At 43.9% G+C, this 25,949-nt stretch overlaps 3 protein-coding genes across 4 annotated transcripts in view; 1 reads left to right on the top strand and 2 right to left on the bottom strand.

Moving 5' to 3' along the window:
• The window catches only part of filip1l (filamin A interacting protein 1-like), a 57,930-nt gene extending 42,953 nt beyond the window's left edge, over positions 1 to 14,977 (bottom strand). For both annotated transcript variants that reach the window (XM_079185529.1, XM_079185528.1), the window contains exon 1: positions 14,659 to 14,977. The gene's annotated coding sequence lies outside the window, so the exon portion shown is untranslated. The remainder of the gene's footprint in view (positions 1 to 14,658) is intronic.
• LOC306715298 (serotriflin-like) lies at positions 2,200 to 4,370 on the bottom strand (the record flags this gene model as incomplete). The annotated part of the gene is made up of 7 exons (XM_079185615.1): positions 2,200 to 2,334; positions 2,713 to 2,795; positions 3,059 to 3,153; positions 3,238 to 3,380; positions 3,832 to 3,922; positions 4,146 to 4,255; positions 4,361 to 4,370. The coding sequence occupies 7 exons, from the start codon at positions 4,368 to 4,370 to the stop codon at positions 2,207 to 2,209; spliced, it is 660 nt and encodes a 219-aa protein (XP_079041741.1). The 3' UTR covers positions 2,200 to 2,206.
• Positions 4,505 to 25,886, top strand: LOC306715297 (uncharacterized protein; the record flags this gene model as incomplete). Its single annotated transcript, XM_079185614.1, has 10 exons — positions 4,505 to 4,577; positions 20,220 to 20,311; positions 20,412 to 20,478; positions 20,637 to 20,749; positions 20,885 to 20,983; positions 21,259 to 21,443; positions 21,628 to 21,685; positions 21,767 to 21,829; positions 21,930 to 22,098; positions 25,807 to 25,886. The coding sequence occupies 10 exons, from the start codon at positions 4,505 to 4,507 to the stop codon at positions 25,884 to 25,886; spliced, it is 999 nt and encodes a 332-aa protein (XP_079041740.1).
• Between the last annotated feature and the right edge of the window lie 63 nt (positions 25,887 to 25,949).

The following is a 25,949-nucleotide window of genomic DNA, read 5'->3' as shown; positions in this document are numbered from 1 at the left end:
CATACAGCTGTCGGCTGTAAGGACAGTAGAGGCGAGTAGTCCTCTGAGAATAAAGGAGGAAAGACACAGCATCGACGGGGACTGTCTGCCAGGTTTACATTTGAATGAGTTCACAATGTGGGAGGAGAGCCATGGTCTGATGTTAAACCATGAAACGTGGCCAAGCATACACGCTTTCTGTAAACTCTCACGCACACACTTGCTGTCTGGTTGTTGGTCTGCTTCTGAGCAACGGTGTTGCTATTAGAATGTCTTTCTCATGATCTCATGGCTGGCTCCAAACGTGTGTGTGTGTGTGTGTGTGTGCATGACTAACATCTGTAATTGTGTATGTCTTCGCTGTGTATTAGTGATTTACCCCCGTGCCAAGGCCTTCACATTTAACAAGGTCAAGCTGGTGAAAGCACAGACAGCAGCACAGAAGTCCGGCGACCTCTCAACCAGAACTGAGACCAAGTGACTTTTTAACGGGGGGCCAGTGATTCTGTAAATCAGGACAACCGGAACACGAGGCGCATGAAGTGGAACTCAGTGTCTCGCTGTTGCTCTTTGCGTCTATGTATAGCCCTGCTGGACTCCCCTTCCAGCCTCTATGCATGTTCTAAACACGCCCAATATATTTGATATCCTGTATCGACTGTCGTGCCTTGGCAGGTGCTCCATGCTCGGTGTCATCAGACTGTAACCGTGTCTGTTTTGGAGCAGGTGATCATGAGAAAGGGAGGATGGGGTTGGAGTTGGCCAGGAGCTCCCGGGCGATCATAATATCACCATAAGAAGGGTTATCCGGTTCAGGGGCAGGCTGGCTTTGTCTGGCAGGAGACTCTAAAGCTGCATGAAGAAATATTAATATTTCGGTTTTTTGTACTATTTGTTTGTTAAACTGTGATCCTAGTACTTACTTTCTTTGGAAAAAAAGAAGAGAAATATCAAGTATTTTTATAATAGCTATTATCCCTCCCACCCCACCATCCCCACACATCCAAAAAGCAAAAATAAATAAATATAATGATAATAGTGATGATAACAGTAGGAGTCAAACCCTTGATTAGGAATTTTTTTTTTATCTAAACCTTTGAACAAAAAATAAATTGCTCTTCCTACACTGGTCACAGGAAAAGCTCTGCAATTACCTAAAGAGATAAAACGAAGCAACACGCGAAACAAATTTGCACCCAATTCACATGAAACGCTGCCAAAGCTGCAAATTGTGTTCCCTGTGAAATTAAATTGCCACCGTTCAGGTTGATAGAAAGAGTTGTTTTCCCCCGAACATTTTCAAAACATCCAGATCATTTTCCCTGTTCCCCTTTCAAAGTGTCCTGTGTGCGCTCCAGACAGATCCGATGGTCGGAAGGTGTGAATAGCTGGAATGATCTGTCACCACAAGGGCCACCAGGGGAGAAGACAAATCACCTACAAGCCCCACTGTCCTGACACCGAGATCCCCTCCGCTTCATCCCAAACATGTACACACAGGGAAACAAACGCAGACAAAAAAACAGACCGTTTTACCGACAAACCCGGACCCACAAATACTAGAAACCATCTTGCGATGGGATCACACCAGCTGCGACACTAGATCAAGCTCTCCAGATATTTCTACCCATTTAATTCCGGCTCCTTTGCTCGGACCAAACCCATCTTTGGCCTTCATTTTGATCTACACACCAGTAGAGTTTTGTGCACCTCGCACGGTTCTGTCCACAGACAGACTGAAATGTAAACGCCTGACAAAGTACACAAAACCTCTTCACACACACACACACATAGACTCACTCGCTGTCACAGCTGGTAAATATTGCTGCTACACCCGGCAGATGTTTTTGCGTTCAATTTAATGCATCAAAAAAAACACCATGATAAGTAAAACATATTTTGTACTTTGTTACATTCAACTATTTTGAATGTGTTACATAGCTGCTCAGTGCTTCCTTAGAAATGGGAAGCAATGTGTTTCTAATTCAGGTTGCCTTATTATCTAACAGGAAGTTACCTTTTTTCAGCTTCCTGTGGAATTCACGCAGCCTGGATTCCACAGGAGGAGAATAAAAGGGCGTTCTCATTAGCACATAAACTATAAAGAGTTAGATGTGTTCTCCTCTCTAATCACTGGTTTAGTACAGAAATCAACAGAGGGACACAAGCTTCAAACATAAGCATATTTTATTGAAACTGACTGATGAGTCAGAGCCGCATGTGGCCTTTACTTAATCTCAGACTCGCACTTGCAAGAGGCGGGACACCAAGAGGCCACGTCGCTGTTGGTGCAGCCCATCTGCTGCTTCAGTTGAGCACAGTTGCTGTACTTGTCAATGTAGGCACAGGGGTTGGCTGCAAGAGACGGAGAGAAAGAGATGCGTGAATATAAAGCAAAACCTAACCCGGGAGCGCTCGCTATTCAGAGTCCTATCGAGGATGTTCTGCAGGCAGGAATGATCTCAAGGACAAAGACAAAGTTTTCCTTTCTTGTTCATTACTTTGAGAAAAAGACAAAGCTGGTTGAGCTCCTTACTGTGTCAAAAAAAAATCTATCTATATTAAATCTACGTCTAACACCTGAATGGTCATGAATAAATATCATATTTTCTGTCTGAGCTTAAAGAAACTTAATAAAAATGTTTAAGAATTAGTTTAAAAACACAAGTAAATGTAGTATAGTGTCACCAAACATCCTAAAACAGACGAGAAGGTTCAGTGTTTGCCACTTACTGCACAGTTTGTTGTCGCAGGCGTTGCGGCAGTCACCACAGGAGGGTCCTGTTGCGTAGGGGCGAGAGTACTGCACGTTTCCTCTGTAAAATAGCCCAAAGCATCAAATATTAAACCGCAATGCACACATAAATATCAGGCCAAACATGTCGCAGGCAGAAAAGCACCCCGAATAACTATTTAATGACTATTCAGTGACGTGGAGGAGAACAAATCAGATGCAAATTGCAGTTGTATTTCTTTCCCATTTATTTGAATGAGGATATTTTAATTTATTTTTGACATTTCATTGCAAACATTCAGTAAAAGTCTCTATTGAAGAAAGAGAAAAGTGTTTTGTACTCACGGTGGGCAGTAATGGCAGACGTAAAAGTACTTGTAACTAGCGTTGGGACAGTAGGCCACAGCACAGCCAACCTTGTTGGACCTGTACCAGACAACCTGTGCAGAGAGCGGGATCAGCGTTGGCCCCATAGCAATGCAAGTTAGTCTTAATTAATAAGTGCTGCTCGGTTCTCAGTGCACCTGTGTGAAGTGTCCGACGACTCCTCCATTGGTAGATCCCACTCCGTAGCGCCAGTCCTTCACCTCGTCATACCAGTCCTGCACAGCGCTGCTCCAGGAGTCCTCCCCGCTGGACATGTACAGGTTCTCCCCACAGCCGCTAGCTGCAGATAACGAGGGGAGAGAGATTTACTTTTTCATGTCTTCATGAAGACCGTCATGCGTGTGCACTCAACACATGATCACACGGGAAATGGATCGTCTCCACTGCACACTGTCTTTGGGAGAGCCAGGAAATGTGACCCTGACCCGGACTTTGTGCCACTTTATGTGTGGCTCAAATAAATTATATTATTTCACTCTTCTATCTATTGCTGCCTTCACTCAGAGTTCTTTGTTAGAAAAATATCTTTGTTGAAGTAGCTAAAAGATGACATCATTCGGTCGAGAGCCAACGGATGTGGCTTTAACATCTATTTAATCTATACTTTTTTATTAAATATTAGACACTGGCAAACGATTAAATAATACAGAAGTTCTTGTGTTTGTAAAATGACAGTGTGGCTGACTTTGTGTAAAGTCTAGCTTCAAAACAAAACAGAGCAATGAACTTACTGCTGATCTCTCTGGTGCTGTCCGGGCTGTGCTTCATGGAGCAGGTGTTGGCCCACCTCTGAGCGTTGGCTGCAGCCTCGCTGCTCCAGCTCTGTGGGGAGCAGAGGGCGGATCAGCCGGTACTTTACATGTACAGCTGACCAGTACCAGTATATGCATCATTTTTATCTTTTACTCTTATGCTGCACGAGGGAGCATGTTGTATCAAATCAAGCACTGGATCCAATGAGAATCGATGCTCGGAGTCAAAATCAGTGAAGCGCACTGTGCTTTTGAAATGATGAAGTGATTTGAATGCATCATCAGGGTGTTACCATCTCCAACATGTTGCTAGCAGAAGGCTGAACACCTCTTCTCAGTTGGTTATGCTTGTTCACAATTTCAGTCGGATTAGTTTGGACTTTGGCCAACTCTATGGGTGGTCCTGCGGGGCCTAAACAACCAAAAAACAAGATTTTGTGAAGTGTGTGTGTGTATGATTATAATAAATAATAATGATAATATAATAGTGATCATTTCAAACACTCACCTCCCTTCATGTATGGTTTTCAGAGAGGGGAGAGAAAGAATGGCTGGTTAGTTCCACATTAGTAGCAAAAATAACGTACGTTCAGAAAAATGCTCGATTTTTAAGGCAACGTAACATAACAGTCAATATAATTTCCTATTCGAGATGAAAATTGATGTCACTTACCAGCCTGGAACCAAAGGCCAAGGCAGCGAAGACGCCCAAGGCGCACAGGAAGGTCAGGGTGTAGGTAGCCATGGTTGAGTCCAGGACGGTTAACTTTCCGAGAGCCACAGGTGTCGCTTATATACGCAGCACCGCACCGACATGTGACAAACGAACACACAGACTAGAGGGCAACATGGCACCTGTGAGATGTCCTTGATGAGGTATGGAAAGCTGCAGGTCTTGTGTTTACGCAGCACACACGTGTTCATGATAACTGCGAGAAAAGAGGCATGTCCCTCTTATGTGGCAAGGTTATGAGGACGGGACATGCTGTCTAAACCTTGATAATGAAAAGGTTAAACTAACGTTGGGTGCATTGATAAGCTTTAGCTCGAGTCAATCTCGTGATGGGATCACACCAGCCGCGATGGCCCCTTCCACACTTCTTACCCCCGTCCTTCGGGCGCCCTTGCTCGGATGAAACTCTGCCTTCATTTTGATCTGAACTACACACCTTAGCTTGCAGCTTGCATGATGCTGTCTCTGTGGAAGTTCCTGCTACAGTAAGTTGTTTTTGCCACGATGCCACAAAACACAGACTGACAGAGTGAAAACGATATCGGCGTCGCTGGCAGTTTGCGTAAGTTATTTTTTGATTCTCTTTATTCAGTGGATAATGGTGATTTTTTTAACATCCAGTGTCATTCTGTTAATGATATATCTGTATTAAGCATGTTACAGAGCTTGCATGGGGCCTTATTTGGGACACTTGGCTCTGTTCAGCCAGCAGAGGGCAGCACGTTTTTAGTTTTGGGAGTGGCCTTTTGGAGTTTTTGTCCTCAACAACGACGCATATTTGTTTAGTTATTTTTTGACTACTCAGGTGTGTTTATTAAACTTTTGGCGCTAGTTTGGTTCAGTGGCCTGAAAGTGCAAAACACAACCATATGTCTCCCGACAGATTTAACATTCCACACAATAGAAATAGGATTCCTAATTTACAAGACACAGAATACAATCAAAATGGGTAAAGCTTGCCTGAAATGTTGTGTTTCTACAAATGAGAGAGAGCCATGGATTTTGACATAGGAGCCATACCGTAGATTTGACGAGGAAACAGCTTCCATCACCTGGCCAGGATGACAACATGCATGTCCCTCTCATGTCTCAAAGCAACGTGGGCTCAGTGGGCCCCTGACTGCAGATTAGAGAGTCAGCTGGTCCGCAGGCTGCCACTTTGTCTGCAGTAATTGCTTCTACGTTATGTTATTCTATAGAAGTAAATGCACTCATCCGTCTCACCAACCGGCATAGAGATAATTATATCTGAGCCTGTCTCTGGCCTTTCCCTTAATGTCCGTCAAGAAAAGGTTAACAGCGACCGCTGCACTAGCAACACTCTGCTCCCCTTCAGATAGACAACAACAACAACACAAAAGAAGTATCAGCATGCACTCATTCATCCACCGGTGCATTCTCAGTATGTCCACCCATCAGAGCAGTGACAGACGATTGACTGTAGAGAATTACAGGGTCACAGCATCCATCATCTGGTCCACATGCTGTCGCACGCAACCTGCCTCGCACCGGAAGATGAAGATGATGGCATGAGGAATGATGACGTCGCTTCTCAAATGGAAACGTGTATATCAACACATGCATATACATTAATATGCATCGTTAATTTAGTCTCGACTGAAAAGTCTTGTTTTTAAATGATTCCCAGAGGATGAAGGCGACTTACTTCGGTGAACATCTGGCTTTTCCTCTAGCGCCTCCAGCAGGCTGACATTCGTGGCTTTGACAGAAATATCTCCAGAACTATTGAATGGACATGTGATTCTCATCATAACACAATCCGATGAGAATAGTTGCTTGAGCTTGAACTCAAATAATCTGTCTTTAGGGACATCAAATATGAAGTCACAAACTAAACAGAAATGTTATGATATTTCTTATTATCTCCCAAACTAATTACTGCTGCGTCCCCTCCTTTTAGCCTGTAATCCAATCTGTCCAGTAGCCGACAAACCCCCGGGCTAAAATTAGGGGTCATCCAATCCCCTGCACAGTAGAAGCGAGACCAAGGCAAGAGCTGAGACATTGGGGAACTGTACTGTAGTCTGCTGCATTCGTCCTTCCGCTGCCAAGGTTTCATTTATCGAGTGATAAAGGGGTTTCCCACCCATCAACCTAAATCACAAAAGTACAGTAGGCTTGTAATTGAGATTCCAAAACGAAGTGTTTCAATGAACTTAAATGGGGAATTCAGAGCTGTCGCTGTAACAGCAGTGAGCCTCTTCACCACCTCCAGACACCAACACACTGACGTCTGAGGACGTTTAATATCAGTTCATCTGCAGCTGTGTGTTCCAGATGTCAGTGTTCCAGAAAAATCACATTTGTTATAGTTTGCTTTTTTCTGAAGTGTTCCTGGAGCCGTTTTTATTAAGCTGTGAGCAGCTCCTGTTGGTGAAGTGCATTGTGGGAGAGCACAGCTATAGCTTCCTTAAAACACCTTATGTTTAAACGTCTTCATCCGGGGAACAACTCTCAATTCAACTCATCAAAGAATACTAAAAATGATAATTAAATGTAGGCTTGGCTTTGCTTCCATCTTTTTGTCCCTGCAGGCTTGCCCCCAGCCCAGTTGCCCAGCAACCGCCTCAATAAGATGTGCGCTGAGTCATGCTTGCGTCTTTTTACAAGTCATATGCTGTTATATGTACACACTATAGTGTGCCACAGTCTCATTACCTAGGAATATCTTGAGGGGGAGGGAGGTGATTGTGATATTGCCTGCGACGCTCAGTCAGTTTAATCCCATTCGGAGCTCAGACGTCTGTAAATTACAGCTAAATCATTAACAATAGATAATACTAAGAGTAATATCAAGCCCATCAGTTATGATCACGTAAACACTTTTAAAGACTGCGAACTGGTACCAAAACTGACCAAAACACAAAGAGGAATAGGAAGTTAAAACCTCAATAAAGAACAATGGCAACACTAAGATTAACACAGCTGTACCGCCAGAGACAGAGTGCGTCCCAAGGTAACCCCAAAGTGAGCGAATAGACGGTGATAATGCGGTTCTCTGGCTTGTTCTCTAGCGCTTTTAGTATTCAGCTGCTGGGCTGCTTCCTAGCAGCAAAACAGCATTTCTCAGTGAGCTGATTCATGTTTTCTCTTTCAGAATAATCGGTGTACTTTAGTCGCACAGGCTGTGCTGCGATCCTGTTCTTTGGCCGAGGATCGGTGCATTGTTACCCGATGAGTCATCAGTGCAACGTGTACATCAGGTGAAAACGTTTCCTTCCAGCCAGCTTCTCTCAGAATGAATTTTGGATCTCTTTTGCACGTTAGACGACAGCAGACTTTTGTTTCCAGAACATGTCGTGCGCAATTTCTCGGCAAACTGGTGATACAGGTAGAAAGAAGCAAAAAAAGAGGATGCAAGTTGTTGTGGAATATTTCTATGTAGATGCGGGATAAGAGTTGATAAAATAAACAGAGTCTGATGAATGCTCAAAGTAGTAAGAGTCAATTTAATGCTTGCAAGTAGGAGAGCGGACACACAGACACGTATCTCAGTGAACTGTGCAAACACTGTCAACGAAGTACAAGGCACATCATATTTTATGCATACGAGAATCACGCCTTTAGTTACCTCATAGGAAAGGGAAAGGGAGTATAGGTTTTTGGACAAAGGTTGATTTGTTCTGCTCATTGTTTTCGAGTCTTCCAGGTGCGTTCAACTGGGAGTCAGTCTCATACAGAGGTCAGAAACAATGTTTCTTCTCGTGTGTTGCATATGAACAACCTTGGAAGATAGGACATTGGTTTCATGAACTAATTAAATACCTCTGTAGGACTGCAGTGATCTTTTCCTGTGTCTCTGTACTTTCCCATCAGTAGAACAACATCTTTCAAAACATCCCAAGATACTAAAATATATTTTACCATTATTATACTTAATACATATTTTACCATTACAAAGGATGTTTTGAAATAAAAGCACGAGTCACTTTCAGGATGGGGCAAACTCTGGAGCACTACTGTGGCTCTGGCCTCCTGCACTGCCTATGAGTCATCTTGGCAGATGGGTGTAATGCACCCTCCTTCACCCTCACCGACACTATGCGCTGTCGAGCCCTGGGCCTCCTCCCTCTCGCACTGCTGCCAAACACGACCCCACTCTGAACAAATCACACCCATTTAAAAGATTTGCCAAATCTGTCCAGTGTCGTTTTGGCCTAAAGTGAGTAAATGAACTGTCACAGGCTGCGACGCTGACATTTCTCACCACTCTGACCACTCCTGTCCTTCCCTCTTCTGTTCCTTTTGCTCTCAACATGTCTCTTGAATAACAGGGAGCAGGGAAAATGTTAGTGGGTCAGCAGAAAATAGCCTGATAATTGACCCTGTCATTTAGCGAATGCGAAAGCTACGCAAAGTCACAGCGCCATGCTAAGCCCTCTCCTCTCAGCTGGGTCCGTTTCTGGAGCAACAGCAAACACAGAGTGGGGCAACAATGGGGGGCTAGAGCTCGCAAGAGGAGTGCTCCCAGCAGGGCTTCCTTGTTTATTTTTTCCCCGGTGCATATTTAGCATCAAGCTGCCACCTGTGTCGCTTTATCCAATCATGTTACATATGCCAAGAATTTCACAGCCAAAGCCGAGTCCCTGGTGGGGGACACAATGCAGAAATAGCAGCGAGATGTTCACGTTGACGTTGGAATGAGTCAGAGCTCTGTAAGGAGTCCGTTTGCATAATGTACGGCTACAAAGCAGGCTATGCTAAGGCGCACCCATGGAGAGCACGCTGCTCTTTGCTTGGGTGAGAGTTGAGTAAACTTGTAGTTTTTCTAGTGTGCTAAGAAGGTGATAATAATGATATGTGTTATGTGATATACACTTTTTTAAAGGAACAGTTTACCATATTTCCTATCTTGCAGAGTTCTCACGTCTGTTTGGCGAATATAAGGATGTAGCCAGCAGCTGGTTAGCTTAGCTTAGCTGGAAACAGGAGGACACAGCTAGCCTAGCGCTCTCATTTGATTAAGCCATTAAAAAAACAAGGTGTAAATACAACAGAGTCTCTGACAATTTCAGGAAGTTACTGCTCCCTTTCAAGAGAGTAGTCTGGCTCATAACCCCCAATGAACAACGACGTGTTTATTAGTGAGCTCCAGAGATGCTGGTGGGCGTATTTTGTTACCATTGGACAGAGACAGGCATTTCCATCTGTTTCCAGTCTTTGTGCTAAGCTACGCTAACAGTAATCGGCTGCTTAGAACTGCAACATCGTTGTAAAACGCGACATTTGGTTTCGCTTCCAGATCTGACATCTGACCCCAGACCAGCACACTAACTGTGACTTATTGACCAAATACTGAATATTCGTATGTGATGAGTGGTATTTTCTCAAAGAATTCATTTAAAGTAGAACAGAAGTCGGCAGCGTTGAATGGTAATCTGTCTGACACGCAGACCAGTCAACAGTAGCTGAGGACTTCATCGTGCACATGATCCCCGACCATTTCTGCTGCATCATGGAAAGCATTGGCCCTGTCGAAACAGCTTGCAGAGGAATCTCTGTGGTATATTTAACAAAGAACATAGGCACTAAATAAAGTAAAGGTGGTGACGGCACTGACAAATCCGAGCTATGTAGGATGACTGACTTTAATAGCGTCCGGAGATTAAGCACATTTTTTTGTTCAAGGAGTGAAAAGCTAGAAACATGGAATCATCACCTTTTTATTTCCGATGCAGAACGGTGCTTCTGATACTCTCTGCTGGCTCTCTTCCTGTTTAGTTATTCTTGTCACAGCATGTGTTGGAGTGAAAAGAGTAAATTTGTTTAAAATGTGATCTAAGAAGAGCTCCTTCTCTAAATCTACAAACAAAATTGGCCTTAAACATAACACAAAATTAGATTTGACTGCTGTTAAAGGAAACACGTAGAGCCAGTTCAAAGAGTTTGCGGCGTTTGAATTCCACCATGTTGCATTTCCACACATAACATATGAGCCTCCAGCTATATCATCCCCTTCGGATGGCTTTCAATGCAGAGCGGGCAGCCATCCATCCCCAATGCGGCATGCAGCACCAGCATTACTCACTTTTACACTGTGTCTGCCGCAGCAGCAGCAAACGGCTTAAAGATATGTGTGTGAATTATTTATGCACCTGGTGTCAAGCTGTGTCTGTATTAATACGCCCGGGGAAAAGGCTCTGCTGGAGTACGGTGTCGGCAATATATTGCAACATAAAGATAATAGAACGACCATCCACATTGTGTTTTATCAAATCATTTGAGCTGACACTGACAACTTCTCACTGGTAGCCAGGTAATAGCACGCTTTCCCCTTTTTATATTCATATGTCCCTGATCATCGTACTTGTCTTCAGTTGCTCTCATGGGAACGGGTTCTGCGAAAGCACCGTCCAGCTGGCCTTTCAAAGCCCACCCCGCATGCACAAACTGATCTCAGTGGGATTATTTTGACTTCACGTTCAAACTGTGAGACATACGGAGAGACTAATGTGGGACAACATAGTGCGTTTCTCTCCGGGTATATATATAGTGCTCTTTTCCCAGAGCTGTGAGCGGCTGGTATTCTGTGAGAGAAACAGGATCCACGGGACTGAAACAAGTCACTGTTTCTGCAGCCAAACGCCATGTGTCCCTCAGTCAACGCCGCTCTTGTACTGGGTGACCCCACCGGGAGAGAATCGGCTTGTAGATGTTTTATGACGAAGGAAAATGCATTCAACACATTTTTGTAGACCTCAGGGATTCAAACAATGGGCCTCTCCTATAGCGACAAAGTGTATTTTATTTTATTGTATTTGCAATTAGGTACAAACGGTGGTAGGGTCATGTGTGTTATCCAAATCATTTTACTCATACTAATACTTAAGAGAATGTATATTTGATTACTTTTTTGATTACTTTGAAGTAGTTTTGAGTTTCAAAACCCTAAATAACGTTTAGAACGTTCTTTTTCCCATACGTTGCGAGAACGTTGTTTTCCCAACTTATTTTTGTCGGTTGAATCTGAATCTGCAACGTTTTCCTCTGAAGTAGAAGTACAAGTAGAAGTAGTTGGCTATACAGCTTAGTTGTATATTTTGGGTGCTTAGTTTGGGGCCCTTATAAGTTATTTCAGGGTATATTGAGTTAGAATACAAACATGATTCAATATTTTTCCCATCTTAACATGATAATATATCAAGCTGTTTGGGGACCTTTTAGATCCCTGTTCCTTGATTTCAGCTGGTCCCTTAATGCTGATGACGTGTTTGAAATGATAAGACTTTCCTTTATGAATGTATGGGGCAGGACGGGTAGCCTTATATGGTTTTATTATTACGGTATTATTTTTCCGCACCAGTCTCACTTTTTTAATTTCTTTTATGTTCAACCATTATTTTCCCGGGATCGTACCGCTGAGATTTAAAATCTCTTTTCTGAGGGAGTCTTGGCCAAGACGGCAACATGAAAGTTTCAAACATAAAAGCACAAATAATAAAATGTCCTTTATATGCCCCAGCTTCTTCTATTAATTCAAATTAATGACAAAGTCCAGCAGCTTTGAAGCATAATTTGATGACAGCAGAATAGAAAGAGACATATTAAATGAAACAATTCATTATTCTGGTCACAGCTGATCTCATCGACTCAGGGCGAGACGGCTCAGGAATTCTGATTACCCTGAACCAAGTTTCACAACACCCTGATCCAAAAATGTAAAGCAACACTTTATATATTCTCCCGGCAACCCCACCAGCACAGAGCGTTGGTGTCCTGCTCAAGGACACTTCAGCAGACCTTTGGCGGTTACGAGGGACCGCCGCGGAATGTCAGTTACGACCCATGAGCTTCTCCCCAACCGTCTCCTCGTATCATGTGACTGTTATCTGTTTTGTGGCGCAAAACAAGACATGATGGGAATATGAGAGCAATAAACCGTGGGAAAGTTCTGTTAATCCGCACTAGAAGCACCAAAAAAGTTTCGGCAACTTAAAACTCTTTTTTCCAGGGATAGTGTTAAAACCCCGGAGGATGAAAAAGCAAGTTTGATCTATTTTTTTGGGGGGGGGTTAATCAGGAAGAGATTTGCTTTGATTCGTTCACGCACACACACACACTCTCTCATCCTACCATGGCACACACCACCAGGTTCTCCCCATTAATGCGTCCAAACACCGTCAATAAGGCCTCGGAGCCAGATCTTCTAATCCGACCTGCAGCTGGTGAAGCTCAAGGTGCCAGGAGGTTCAGCTTAATGCGTGCCTTGTTTAATGATCTCTGCCCCACTTCCCTCAAACTGTCAATCACGCTGAAACAAAAGGAGTTTGCAGCAAGCTGATCCCGCTGCAGAGGAATTCTGAGTGTTTCCAAGACATTTGCTGTCGTAAAAAAAGAACACAGCGCCGCGAGAATGCTGTTATGACCATGGACGTCACACTTCAACCCGCATGACCCTGCAGACACCATTCACTCTAAACCGGCTGATCAATCTGTTTGTCAGCCGCCTTGTTGTGGGCTCACGGAAGATTACGAGCGCCAGAAGGCCGCGTCTCTCTCCGCCCCGCTATGATACGTACTTAAACAGATTAACCCGTCACTTCTAGTCACATGCCAAACCCCAAGCCTTTTAAAGCTGCATCAGGAGCGTGCTGGGGTGTCCTTCTGTCTGCCCAAATATTTACTCACAGGAGGGACGTTTGTCTGCAATGGAAGCTTTAACACCTGTTGGTTCATCATACGTTTATTGCTGTCTATTAAATGTCAGGAAAGAAAAGGGAAAATGGCAATGCGGCATCTTCAAAGAAGCCCAAAACCCAAATGATTTAGTGCAGAGAGAGCAACTACGAATGCAACTGTGAGCTTCATGTATTAATGACCTGTGAGGAACTGCAAAACCTGAATGGATGGTGATGAACAGTGAGAGCTATGCTAATCCCTTCTTCTACATGCAGACCACCACATACCAACACATCACCAAAGTATGGACGTCAGCGCAGGACATCCAATCTCAGCACCTTGACAACGTGGAAAATAATAACGCCCGCGTTCCGAGTTTCACAATTAATCTCAAGTGAAAGGGCTTTATTGACCAGACATGTTGCTGTTGTCTCTCCCACTCTCCCCCAGAGTGCGTTTCCAAACTGAGACACGAGTGCAGGCCTGGTAACTTGACCCTCACCCGTCCTCCCTGCACTAGAAACCCGCACGACGCGCTGCCCTTTGGAAGTTCCCTGGCTGCAGCCAATACTATACCCGTCGTGCGACACCAGCGTCCACTCAAGACAGCATATCGCCGCGCAGGAGCAGGTGAATTATCACCACGGCTTTGATGCGCCGGGCAGATTGACCACGGGGTGCGTTACCGCCGCCAGGGAGCCGATCATGTTCGCGCTCGTCAGCGAATGCTCTTGAAAAGCGTCGGCGATTCGCTGTGAGTGTGCAAAACTCAAGTGTGACTTTGAGCTCAACGGCATCTTTTTCAGCATGCGCCACGTGCAAACTGAAGACGCGTACACTTTGTTGTTTAGATCTCTTGTCTCCCTGGCAAAATATATTCAAGCCAATTAGAGCAAATTGAATCCAGTTAGATTAAAATAAGATCAGCAGACATTCCCTGTGACCCCCAGAGCCCGCTGTAGTCTCTCTCTTCTGGTGTCTAATCTCTATATCTGTCTAATTAGCGACAACCTTGCAGAAAAGCTGCCACGACGCAGATTACATATACCGCTCACTTAGTGTTCTGTAAATCCACTCAACATTTCAGTGCATCTGTACTTTAACGAAGGCAAACTGCACCATGTATGTTTGCAGAGAAACATCCCCAAATCCAGATTTTTGTTTCATTAGATGCATCATCAATGAATAGCGTGTTGAATATTAAAATACATTATATTGCCGGACTGAACAGCAGTGATTTATTTTCTTTTTAAGCCATGTGATTCCCTAAAATGCTGACTAACGTTCAACACACAGAGATGCAACCTTTTGCATATTTGCCTCCAAGATGAAAGATGAATATTGGGCTCTGTCAGGGTTTGAGCATGAACACACACACACACACACACATCCTCGGCCACACAGAGCCTCCCAAAGCAAAGCCCCAGTCTTACCTCTTGCAGCGAAGCTTCAGCCCGCTGTGCTGTTGTGCCTCTGCAGTGCCACCGGCTGTGTCTTCAACCTGCCGCCTCCGATGAAGCGTTATCCTCACTGACCGTTTGATCCGCTCTCCTCCCCGGCGGGTTTTCTCTCTATTCCGTCGCGTCCTCAGCTGGCCTCTCGTACAATCCAGGTGGTCCGATGAGGTGGGAGAGAAGAAGAGGAGCGTGTACTGACAGACCGGGGGAGCTGCTGTGTGTGTGTGTGTGTGTGTGTGTGTGTGTGTCTGTGTGTGTGTGTGTGTGTGGCTGGGGACTGTGAAGACAGACTGTGTGTGTGTGTGTGTGTGTGTGTGTGTGTATGAGAAAGAGCGAGCAGAGGGGAGAGAGACACGACCTGTCATGCAGATATCAGCCCTGTTGCAGTTAAATTTAAACCACCCTCCCTTCTGACACCTTGAGCCACGGCTGCTCTCTTTCTCCGACACACACACACACACACACACACACACACTCGGACACAAGCACACGCGGAGCTCTGACGGTACCATATGGCCCTTGACAGAAGACTGAGCCCTTGGGAGTCTGTGACTGTCCCCGAGGACACAAAGAGCGAGGGGGGTGGGGGTCGGGGGGTGGCAGGAACAATATTTAGACAGGAGATTTTTTCAGTTGTTGGTGGGAAAATCACAGAAGAAATGTTCCCCAAAACTGCTACGTCATGCACTCCCTATACCCTGCACTGCTTGGATACAAAATGATGAGTCACATAATATATTATATCTGAAACTAAGGTATCTAATGCATGCCACTGTCTCGGGGATGCACCATGGTGGATATGTCTTGATATTACTGTCACTAAGGACAGTTTAAAACTAAAAGGAACCTTTTTAGTTCATCCCATTCATTCTTCTTCATTGGGGCCGACATTACCCACAATGCAACTCAAGCCCTTGGTGTGTAACGCTAGTCGAAGTAGCAATCTAGCAGACATATCTAACTCCACTCCCCCAGATTGGTTCCATGTTCAAACTCGTAGCTTTTCAGCCACCACCCGACGCTGACTCGAGTGACATCACTTGAGGCGATTCAACAGATTTTGCGCAGTTGCTTCTGGAGCCACAAAAAAGGCTTCACGCGACTCACACATGTAGTATTACTCCCTACGAGATGTAAGCAGTGCTTTCATCTGGGGGGGGGGGGGGGTTTGCACCAAAAATATGTACCTGGCATTTTAAGAGCCGAGCGCTGCACCGGTTTAAAAACCTGTGTTGCTTTGAGATGCAGTCAGACAGACTGTTGAGTCACAGACTGCAGCGTCTTTCTCTCAGCCGACATCAGAGCCATAATAGAATTATGGGCATTGTTCAGCTTTAGGAGGCACGCAGAGCTTAAATTAACTGCTTTTAAATGATTTAGTTTTAAATTGAAAGTCTGCTTTTATTTTCTGGACAAGAAAGAATATCAGACGAAGGTGACCAAATAGGGACCTGAATATGTGTGTGTGAATGTGACTCCAGAGTCCTCCAGAGTCCTCCAGCTGTCAGAGGTTCCTCTCCTTGACACGCTGCCGTAAATCTCCAGGTCAACTCTCTTCTGTTTTACCTTTATTTACCCAGGTGTATGTGTGGGGGGGGGGGGCATGGATGTCAATGTTGAGTGCTTTACAAATACTCTTTTACGCGCTGTTAACTCCCCTCATTGCAGTTCTGACGTTGTGAATTGGGGAGAGTTGTTGCACTCAAAGAGATCCAGTTTGCTGTTGAAGAAAAGCTTTAAATCCTCACATTTGAGAAGCTGGAACGAGCAAACGTCTGGGATTTTTGCTTCGAAAATTACAAGAAATTATTATTCCATTATGAAAGTAAATCAAATTGACAAATTGTTTTGGCTCTACTGAGCTCAGGTTATCAGCAGTTTTCCTTCTACTTCTTGATTTTGCGATTAAACAATGCCACCGAGGGCCAAGAGTATGCAGGCTTTTATTCTGAAACCTTCACTCGAGGCACATCGTTGTCGAGTAATTCTGTCGTGATTACAGCGTTTCCTGCTCCTGCTGGATATCTACGACAGCAACCTGTACAGTACAATGATTAAGGAGGTTCCTGTAAAGACAAAAGCTGTTCATTGTATCTTCAGATGAACATCATTGGGGAGAACTTTTATGGAGTTTCTTTGTCAGATGAGAAAACGTCTGCAGGAAGCAGAAAAACAAAACTAATGTTCTCATCACTCTGAATCACACGGATTTGTTACAGATGTGTGCCTGGATCTTAACCTCATTGATGCCACATTGAGCCATAATATGGGCAGTCTGAGCAACCGTATTTATGTTGTTTTGTTAATATACAGCCTCACTTATGTAAGCTATGAAAGTCAAATTTCACATTTAATGTAATCAAGCATGCACGTAACAGCACATAGACAAACCCTTAGAGAATCACACACTTTATATATTTATCCTGGGAGGAGCAGAATTGAATTAGCAGCTCAAACACACACTATTATCAGGTCCAGACGTTTCACAGCGTACGGCCCCATGCGGGCTGGTCTGAGGCCAGCTGTGACTTTACTCTGGTCACTAATCACAAACATCACAAAATGAACCTCACTGACAGCTCTGAGAGCCGCACGACAGAAAGCCCCGAAGTTTCCAACGAGCCATCTCTCATCACCCGCAGACGGTCATGAGTGTGTGTGTGTATGTGTGTGTGTGTGTGTGTGTGTGTGTGTGTGTATCCTGTTACTTTACTCTCATTCTATCCGCTCACTACCATATTCAGTCACGTAGTTTGTTTACTTTGAGGCTTTTCTCTGATAGTTTTCATGATACTTCTTTTCTCTCGTGATGTCAGGAGCGTCACACAAATGTCTAAAAGGATCAAATGATGAAGTGATGACTTTATTTGTTGGTGGAGGCAACAACCGCAAGGCAGTAATTCCAACAATTTTAATGTAAGATAAGATAACCAGAGAGGGACATTATATTCCTCAATTGAAAGCTTTATATCTGAACGGGACACCTTGGTACAGTTTCGGTAAAGGATAAAAACAGTTCACAACTGGTAGACATTTGCAACCAGTGCTGGGGGATCATTACAAGACATTTCTTTTATTATTAAGCCAACCCGCTGCTCTAAACACATATTGAAATGATAAGTTTTACAGGTCTTGCAGTAAAAAAAAAACTAAAAAAAAAAGCGTATTTAATCTGGTTCAAATAATCAACATTGTAAAAACAATGATTTTCATCCGCGACACAATTAGTTTCTTGAATAAACAGCCTCATGCTAACCCTGTGTACTGAACTGCAGTAAATGACATCATCCCTCATCTCTCAGTAAGCCTGGACACCTGTCTCTGTGCTCCTCCCTCTGTCTCACATCCAGTACAGCCACCAGGGTGCTGTTTTATCAGTCCCCCCCCCTTTTTACGACCTGTCTGCGCTGCCTGTTCAACACGCTCCATGTCTGAGCAGCTGTAAATGGCCTTTTTTTGGGACACTTCACTCAGCCCCCGGGGAGCTTTTTACGGGACACAATAGCCGTCGTGGATTTGTGATGTGTCGCTGCAGGGCTTTCAGAGAGAGAGAGAGTGTGTGACGTGCTCTTAATGATGTCTGAGAGGATTTTGATGTCAGTGAAAGTGTGCTTGTACATGTGCCTACATGTACTGTGAACTGTGTTTTGAGGTCGTTTGGAGTTTTCATGTGGGATAATGTCCAACATGAAAAAGAAAATCCACTGTCCCTTGATTTTTAAGTACCGACACATCAGTTTTCGACGATGATGCAATAAAACATACTTGAAACAACGTGTCCTCCTCCATTTCTGACATGACCGGCCTCCTGTTACTGAGCTAGGATTGGACAATAGCTGCACATCTTTGGGTTTCAGGGGAGACACTACAGGGGAAAAAAGTTGAACTCATAGATACCACTATGAAACCCTCGCAGAAACCTTCAGAAGAGAGGAATGTGAGAGCTTCTGGCTCAGAATCTGAGAGAAAACAGCCTTTAAAGATATGTTTTGTAGAGTTATATACATTTTGTAGACACTATAGGTGACTATTAACATCTTAATTCCTCTTTGAGGACAAAACACAAGTCCCAGAGGACCACCCGCTGAATGTTTCCTCCCAATAAAGAGCAGATACACGGGTGAAAGAGACACTTACACCGGAGAGGAATTGTCGGTATGAAGAATATGATAAAGGTCATTTAAAATTTGATTTTTATTGAGGAATGATTTGTTAGCTGCAACGTAAAACCATGCAAATGTTTTCCACTCGGGCCGGTGCCAAGGCAGTGTCACAACGCACCAACTTATCCCGCACACTCCTCGACCTCTTCCTCCTTCCTCGCTCCCTCGGCATTATGGGAGCAGGCCGTTTAAAAGCAGAGGTATTTACGACTCAGCACTCTCCTCTAGAGTTCCTGGAGCTCCACGAACATGTGGGGCTGGCGGTGTGACACCACCAGCTCGGTTTAAAGATAGAATTAGTTAGCTATCTGGCTATTTTGTATCAGGGGGGGGGGGTGTCCATCTGTCCATCTGTCTGTCTGTCTGCACACCTGCCTGTCTATCTGTCTGTCTGCCTGTCTTGTGCAGTTAAAGCAGGACCGGAGAGAGAACCGGGGCTGTGACACGTACTCTGCATGAGAGGAAATCAAACACACAAGAGCTTCTTATCTACATTCGGACGCTGATAACACTATTATTTCATAGATGTTGATCTTAATTGTGTTTTAATGTCATTCCCTCTGCCGCGGTGGAGTAAGCATTTAGATTAAATACTCAAGTACACGTCAAAGACCTGAATGTACTTGACTTTATTTGACTGTTGTAGCTGTTTGACGCATATCTAATTTAAATTCCTGTTTATTCTTTTAGGTATAGTTTGAGCCATAAACGTTTTTAAAATGCTAATATTTAATAAGAGAAGCATATTCTTTTAATGTACAATTTGAATTCGCAGAGTAACAACCACTGACTTATGTGTCCAATAAGGGCACAGTATGATTAAAGTATAATATTTGCCTCTAAAATGCAGTAAAAGTATGAAATAACACAAAATGTATTGCACTGTAAAGTACAAATACCTCAAAACCTAAGTACAGTACTTGGGTTAACATGCCTAGTTGCTTTCCACCATTGTCCTCGTGTATTTTATTACATTTTTAATTTAAAGATAGTAGTGGTAATATAAGTACTGGTAGTGATGCAGTTTACATCATTTAAAAGTTATGTAAAAAGTGTAACATTTTATTGACGTCACTGCCCTTTTTTGAGCTGATATAAATAAAGAAATGTGTTAAAACGTTCAAAAACTTCTTCCTGCTAAACTAAAAGGATATGTCGCCATCTACTGGTCAAAAGGAGTGATGAGACAACTTTGAGCCACAGGTGAAAACAATGATGCCGTGATTGCTCAAACGCAGCAGCATCACCTGTTCAAACAAAAAGGGAGCGAGGAGGACTAATGAAACAGCAGAGAAGACGAACCTGCAGACATGTCAGACAGACTCTTAGCGATTATTGGAGAAAGCCGTTTTTCATCGAATTACATCCCATTAGGGCGACAGCTACCCAGGACTCCTCCTCGGACGGGTGTGAAGAAACAACTCGATTTCGAGGATTGTGAGGAGCAACAGCAGAGTGTGGCGGAGGTACATGTGCATTGTTTCACTGCACGTCTTTATCACATTGTATCTTTCTTTTTTTTGATTGGAATTATATATGTATCAGATCTGTTCTCCTCATCAACAGACCAGTAGTAGAGATGACGACGACCAGAACAGAACGTTTGATTTCAACACTTCTGGGATCAAATCAGGTACCAAATTATGAATTAATTCAACACAAGCTGCTTGTTTTACTTGACGACCTTTTAGTATTTTGTATGCGGCTTTATTGCAAATTAGAGAATAAAATCATTCTTGGATCTCAGTTGAAATAATGTTTTCCCTGATTTTTAATTGTCTTGCCCAACAGAACCAGACGACCCAAACTCCATGCTGAAAGGAATGAAGGGCTACCAGCTGACACAGACCGACTTGGAGTTTATTGAAAAGATGAGAGTAGAGAAATGTATTAAAAAACTGAAGGTACTTTTTGGGCTTTCTCTCTTACTGCTTCTTTTGTTGCAAAAAAATGTTCTTCACTTTGTTTGCAATCGTTGTTGCTTCGTGGTTTCTGTTTCTACTAAGATGGCGTTGCGCTGATATTTTGACCGTCCTCAGGGGGATCTGGAGGAATTGCAGAGGTTGTTGATGAAGGAAATGATGCCGTTGGAGCTGGCGTTGGCTTCCAGGGACAAAGCTCAGGCTGAACTCCAAATGGTGAGTTTGAATGACTATAAACAAGATCTCACGACGCTATCCTGTGCACACAAATTAGAACTTTGGAAAAAAAAGAAGTGCCAACTTAAAGATTCTCTATTTGACAATGTTTGAGTTAAAGATGATGGATCCTTTTGAGATCATTCCTCATTCAGAAGCTTCAAACACTGAGCCTGCAGAATGGAAACACGGCGCACACGTTCTCTAATCTTAAACTTGTGTGTGTGAAGTGTAGCTTCATTCAACCTGATAAACCTGTTGCTCTCTCTTGTCAGTTCCCGTCCTGTGAAGACCTCGCTGAGTGGGTGAAGGTGGTCCTCAAAATGACCTCGCCGTCGACCGAGTTAACGGACCTCGACGCCAAGTCTCTCCTGGCCGTGGTGACGGAAAAAATCATTCGACGAGCCACGGAGGAGAAGAGGATGGAGCTCACTCGGCTGGAGAAGAGGGTGGCAACCAAGTAACTAGCTTGCGTAGATGCCGCTGAAGGCGGTCAATAGCACATTTTTAAGGATAACGTTACCTTTTTAACTAATGTTTTCTATTTCCAACTCTTATGCAAGAAGCTCTCAAAATGTCCGTCTATTGTCTCTTTTAAAATCTCAGAAAAAGAACATGCTAACAAGGATTTCTTCAAAACTTAGGAGGAGGAAAGAGGCTCACGCTAAAGGGCAGCTGGAGAAACAAGTTGCCCATGAGCAGGTAAGAGGGGCTCCAATTTGTGCAACTTTTTATTGCTTCGTGAAGTTATTTTTTTGAAGTGTCTTTTTGTTTTGCTTCCAGCTGAAGATTCAGGGATTAATGAGCCAGTTATCAGACCTGAAATCTCAACTTTTACATCAAGCGGTGAGAATCTGGTTTCAAACATGCAATTTTTGGTGTTTGGGCAAGGAAGTAAAGCCTCCAAGGATTTACTGTACTCTAAAGAATAACTTTTGTTTCACAGGATGTCTATAAAGCTCTTGAAATGCAGCTCAACGCCCAAGAATCACCAGAGATCACAGCAAAGGAAGTAGACGCTCCAGAGGAACCGCAAGCCGCGAAAAGGCTCGCGACCCGTCGAGGAACGAAAGCTCTGGAATCTACTGAGAAGTTGCAAGACACGGCAACCCAAAGTAAGTCAACAAGGAGCAAACCGAGGGACCGTCGCGCCAGTGTGAAAGACGATCGTGGAAGTGAGAACACAAGTGAAACTCTGAAGCCGAAACGGAAGAAGAAAGCCAGAACTCCATCGCAGGAAGTCGAGACAACCGCACAAGAGTCTGCAGGAGCTGTACCTCCACGAGTGAAACATCCAAGTCGTGCAAAAGCTGGAGAAGCCACGTCAAGGCTGGCTGCTGGTGATGCAGGAGATGAGACGCAACCCACTGTTCTGAGGAGGTCCAAGAGGATCGCCAGCAGGGCGGGAATGTATTCGTAGCTTTGTATTAGATAGATTGTTATATATTGTACGGTTGCAATCCTCCACCATGAGGTTGACACTTGTGGTTTTTAGTTTGATTTGATTTTCACATTTTTATTTTCCCAGGATCGTCTAATTCTAATGGCTGTTTTAATGTATAAACTGCTGTTTTTAATTAAATGTAACTTTCATAAATGTTCATTGTTTCATGACGATACTTTGACGCTTACGCCTTCCACTTAATGTGTACAATAAAGTTGGAATATGACTTTAATTTTAAGTGTAAAACTTGATTGTAAGTTTGTCGTTCTGTAAAGGGGGAGGTCAAAGGTCGTGGATTAATGCCCGTCAGCAGCACGTGAGCCTGACTCATGACGACCTGGATTAAATGTGATGTTTGATTTGTGGTTGACTTGGGCACACGTCGCAAAAGGGTTTCTGTAGATCAGTGGCGGGCCGTCAGGGCCTGCAAAGCCTTCTCTGCTGATCTAAACAGAATCACAAAGTTATAGTTATTTTATAATTTAACATTTTTTCTTAAATACATTTAATGTTTTCTTATATATATATATATATCTATATATATAGATGGGTATCTAAAAATATTTTTCCCATTATCTTTTCTCATTGCACAGCTACTGTGCTCCTCAGTTGCTCTGCTTCCAGTGCAGCTTGTTTTAAGTAGAGCTTTTATCCAATCAGATTTCACCTCTGTCTCTAGTAAGAAGAGAGGCCCCAGCCTGCAGACTCACCCAGTGCTGCCATGTGCAGTTTAAGTTGAATGGGGACGATATTGTTGATTCAACCAATCAGATCTTTAGTTTGAGATTCATGGACGCACCAGAGCGGTTTGCAGGCCTAGTTACGTCAGCATTACTGAGTCCAGATGCCTCTCTACCGCAAGGTGCAGAGTGTGCTGTGATTGGTCAGTGGGCGGGCACGTGACTACTTGCCCGCGAAACATAATGCTTGCTAGCAGAGCTTTGTAGCAGACAGAGTTCAAGTGGAAATATTTGAAAGACATTTTACCTAGCTTTGTTTTTTTAATCTGAAATGGCGGAAGGAGGAGAAACGGATTTAGTGGCGGAGTTACTGGGAACGCTTTTCTCAAGAAGGACGTCTCTGAACAAACTGGACAGTAAGAAACGACCCCACAGCTAGCAGCCCTGACCCAGCCAGGAAAAGGATTTGTATGCAGCGTTGGAGAAGCGTTGCACATGTTATGGCTGGGAATGTTTCATTTTAACTGAGCGTCGGTACTTTTGGAGAGACTCGAGTGGATCTACAACTCAACGACCACGTTCGCAGGGAATCAGCTCCACAACCGCGGCCCGCCCTTCGCCGGTCCACGGCCGAAGAGACCACCGAACCGCGGTCGAAGACGACGACCGAACTGCCGCGGAAGACGGACAACCGACGATGAATCGAGTAGGACTTCTTACTGGAACTGATGTACTGGGATTAAACTATTTGTCAACAAAGAAAGGAGGATAGACAGCATTTGGTAAGTGAAGTTCGTTTGTTTACCTCTACTGTTCATTTGTCTATCGTGGCGTTTTTATGAATATTTGAATGGCTCGCGCTCATGTGGTGGAATGCGTGGATCTGCTGCAGGTCTGCTGGATTGATTTGTTGCTTTGTTGTCATACGAATATATGCGACTGCTCTTGTGAGCTTGTCATTGTGTTACATTGATTTGGACTATATTGTCCGTTAATGATGCAGCGTCCCGTCATGCTCGTATTCATGTATCTGCACATTTTTATTTCATTTGTCAAATGTTGCAGTGTTATGTGAATATGCGGCTTTTACACGAAACAAATAATAACCCGTAGCTGTGACGTCATAATGAGGTTATTAGAAGTGTCAAACAGCACTGAAGGCCCAGGTATAAAATCCACGGCCCGCCACTGCTGTAGATTAGTTTGATACTCGGAATCTTTTCTTTTTTTTCTCACCGCCTCTCTCTCGTTCGCCGTCACGTGTTCGCAATGAGTCGCAAGCGCTGCAGAATCGCTACAATTGTCCCTCGAGTAGTAAATTCTTGGACGGCCCGAGCGGCGATTTGGGTGTAACGTTGTTTATCTTCCATTAACTCCCAATCAATGGGTCTGAGCGAGGGGAAAAGAAAAACAGCCCACGTTCAGTCTCCGTGAGTCTGGAGTGGGAAAACATCGTGCTGACAGCTGGAATGTTTCGAGGCACCTTCTTAAATTACAAATTAAGTTTGAACGGACGATCAGATTTGTCCGTCATTTGCTTCTCAAACGGCTGCAGCCTTGACAACTTATTTCTTAACCGCTAACGTTCTGTTCTACTTTCCCACCTTGGGTCTTGATCCCTGACTTTTCCTGCAGTCTGATTGTAATCCCCCAGAACCTGATGAGGGATTTCCCTCCCCCTCCCCCCCCCCCCCCCTCTATGCGTGGACACATCCATGATTGGTGGGATGTTTGTCTGATGGTCAACCACCCGGCCAAGACCAAAGTAATACAAGCACAGGGTGGGAATCATGGCTCCACATCCTGTCATTACGTTTAATAGTCTGATACCAATAAAGTCAAACTAATCGTGAGCAATGAGTTTATTCTAGAAGGGGTTTAGTTCTCTTGTTGTTCCTGCGTTTTCTCCTCTGTGGCTCAGCGTTCCTCTGCTCCTCTTTGCCAAACCTGGAGCCCTGAACTGCTTTTCAGAAATCGAGGCATGGGAACGTTGCCTCAACTGCCAGAAATCAGATCTTGTTTACGGAAGGAGTCCAAGCAGACGGCCCAAGGAATTATGGGTCATGGATTATAAAGAAATTGCTCATGTGGCTGGATAAACTTCCCCCTGTATTTAGGCACTTCTCTAAACATTTCACAGATATACAAAATATATCAGTACCCTCATGTTATGTAATCTAGTATTTTAAAGGCAATACATTGACGAATTAAAAGCTGCTTGCAGTGTACAATAAAAGCTTATAATAGTTGAAAGTTAATACCACGATGTACCAAAACAGACTATAATTGATGGCGTTTGTTCAGCTTCATTATGAATTGTACCAGCAATACGCTTTGTGCATTTAGCGTGAGCCACCACTAGAGGGCAGTGCTACGGATGCTGATCCTCAACTTTATTTATATATTTAAAAATCTTACATATTTTAATAGCTGATGGCATATTTCTGCTGAATCATATGAGGGGATGAAGTAGGCATAACTTTGCATTTTGGGGTCTGAACCCAATTTTCGAAAGCTACTTTGTTATCCTGTGGCAACACTATATAAATGTATAGCTCAATTCTTTGATAATTAATCAGAATGAGATAACAGGCGTACATCTGTTAAAACACTAGTGTAAAGTATAGAAAGCAGAATGTCTTTGGTGTGACCAGACGTCCTAGCTCATCTGTCCTCCCCTGTTACGCGTCTCTGTTTAGCTTTGGACGCCGGGACAAGACGGCCCCCCGGCCCCCCTGCCAAGGAAAACCCCGTAGAAGTCAGTGAGAGCGAGAGCTGAGACCAGAGGAGGCGAAGCCCGTGACACATGTGAGTCCAACACGGCAGGAATACGTTTGTATGT

Source organism: Pholis gunnellus (assembly GCF_910591455.1).
Source record: "Pholis gunnellus genome assembly, chromosome: 24".
Classification (NCBI taxonomy): Eukaryota; Metazoa; Chordata; class Actinopteri; order Perciformes; family Pholidae; genus Pholis; species Pholis gunnellus.
The sequence above is the reverse complement of the archived record's forward strand: the minus strand, read 5'-3'. Positions and strand labels throughout refer to the sequence as shown.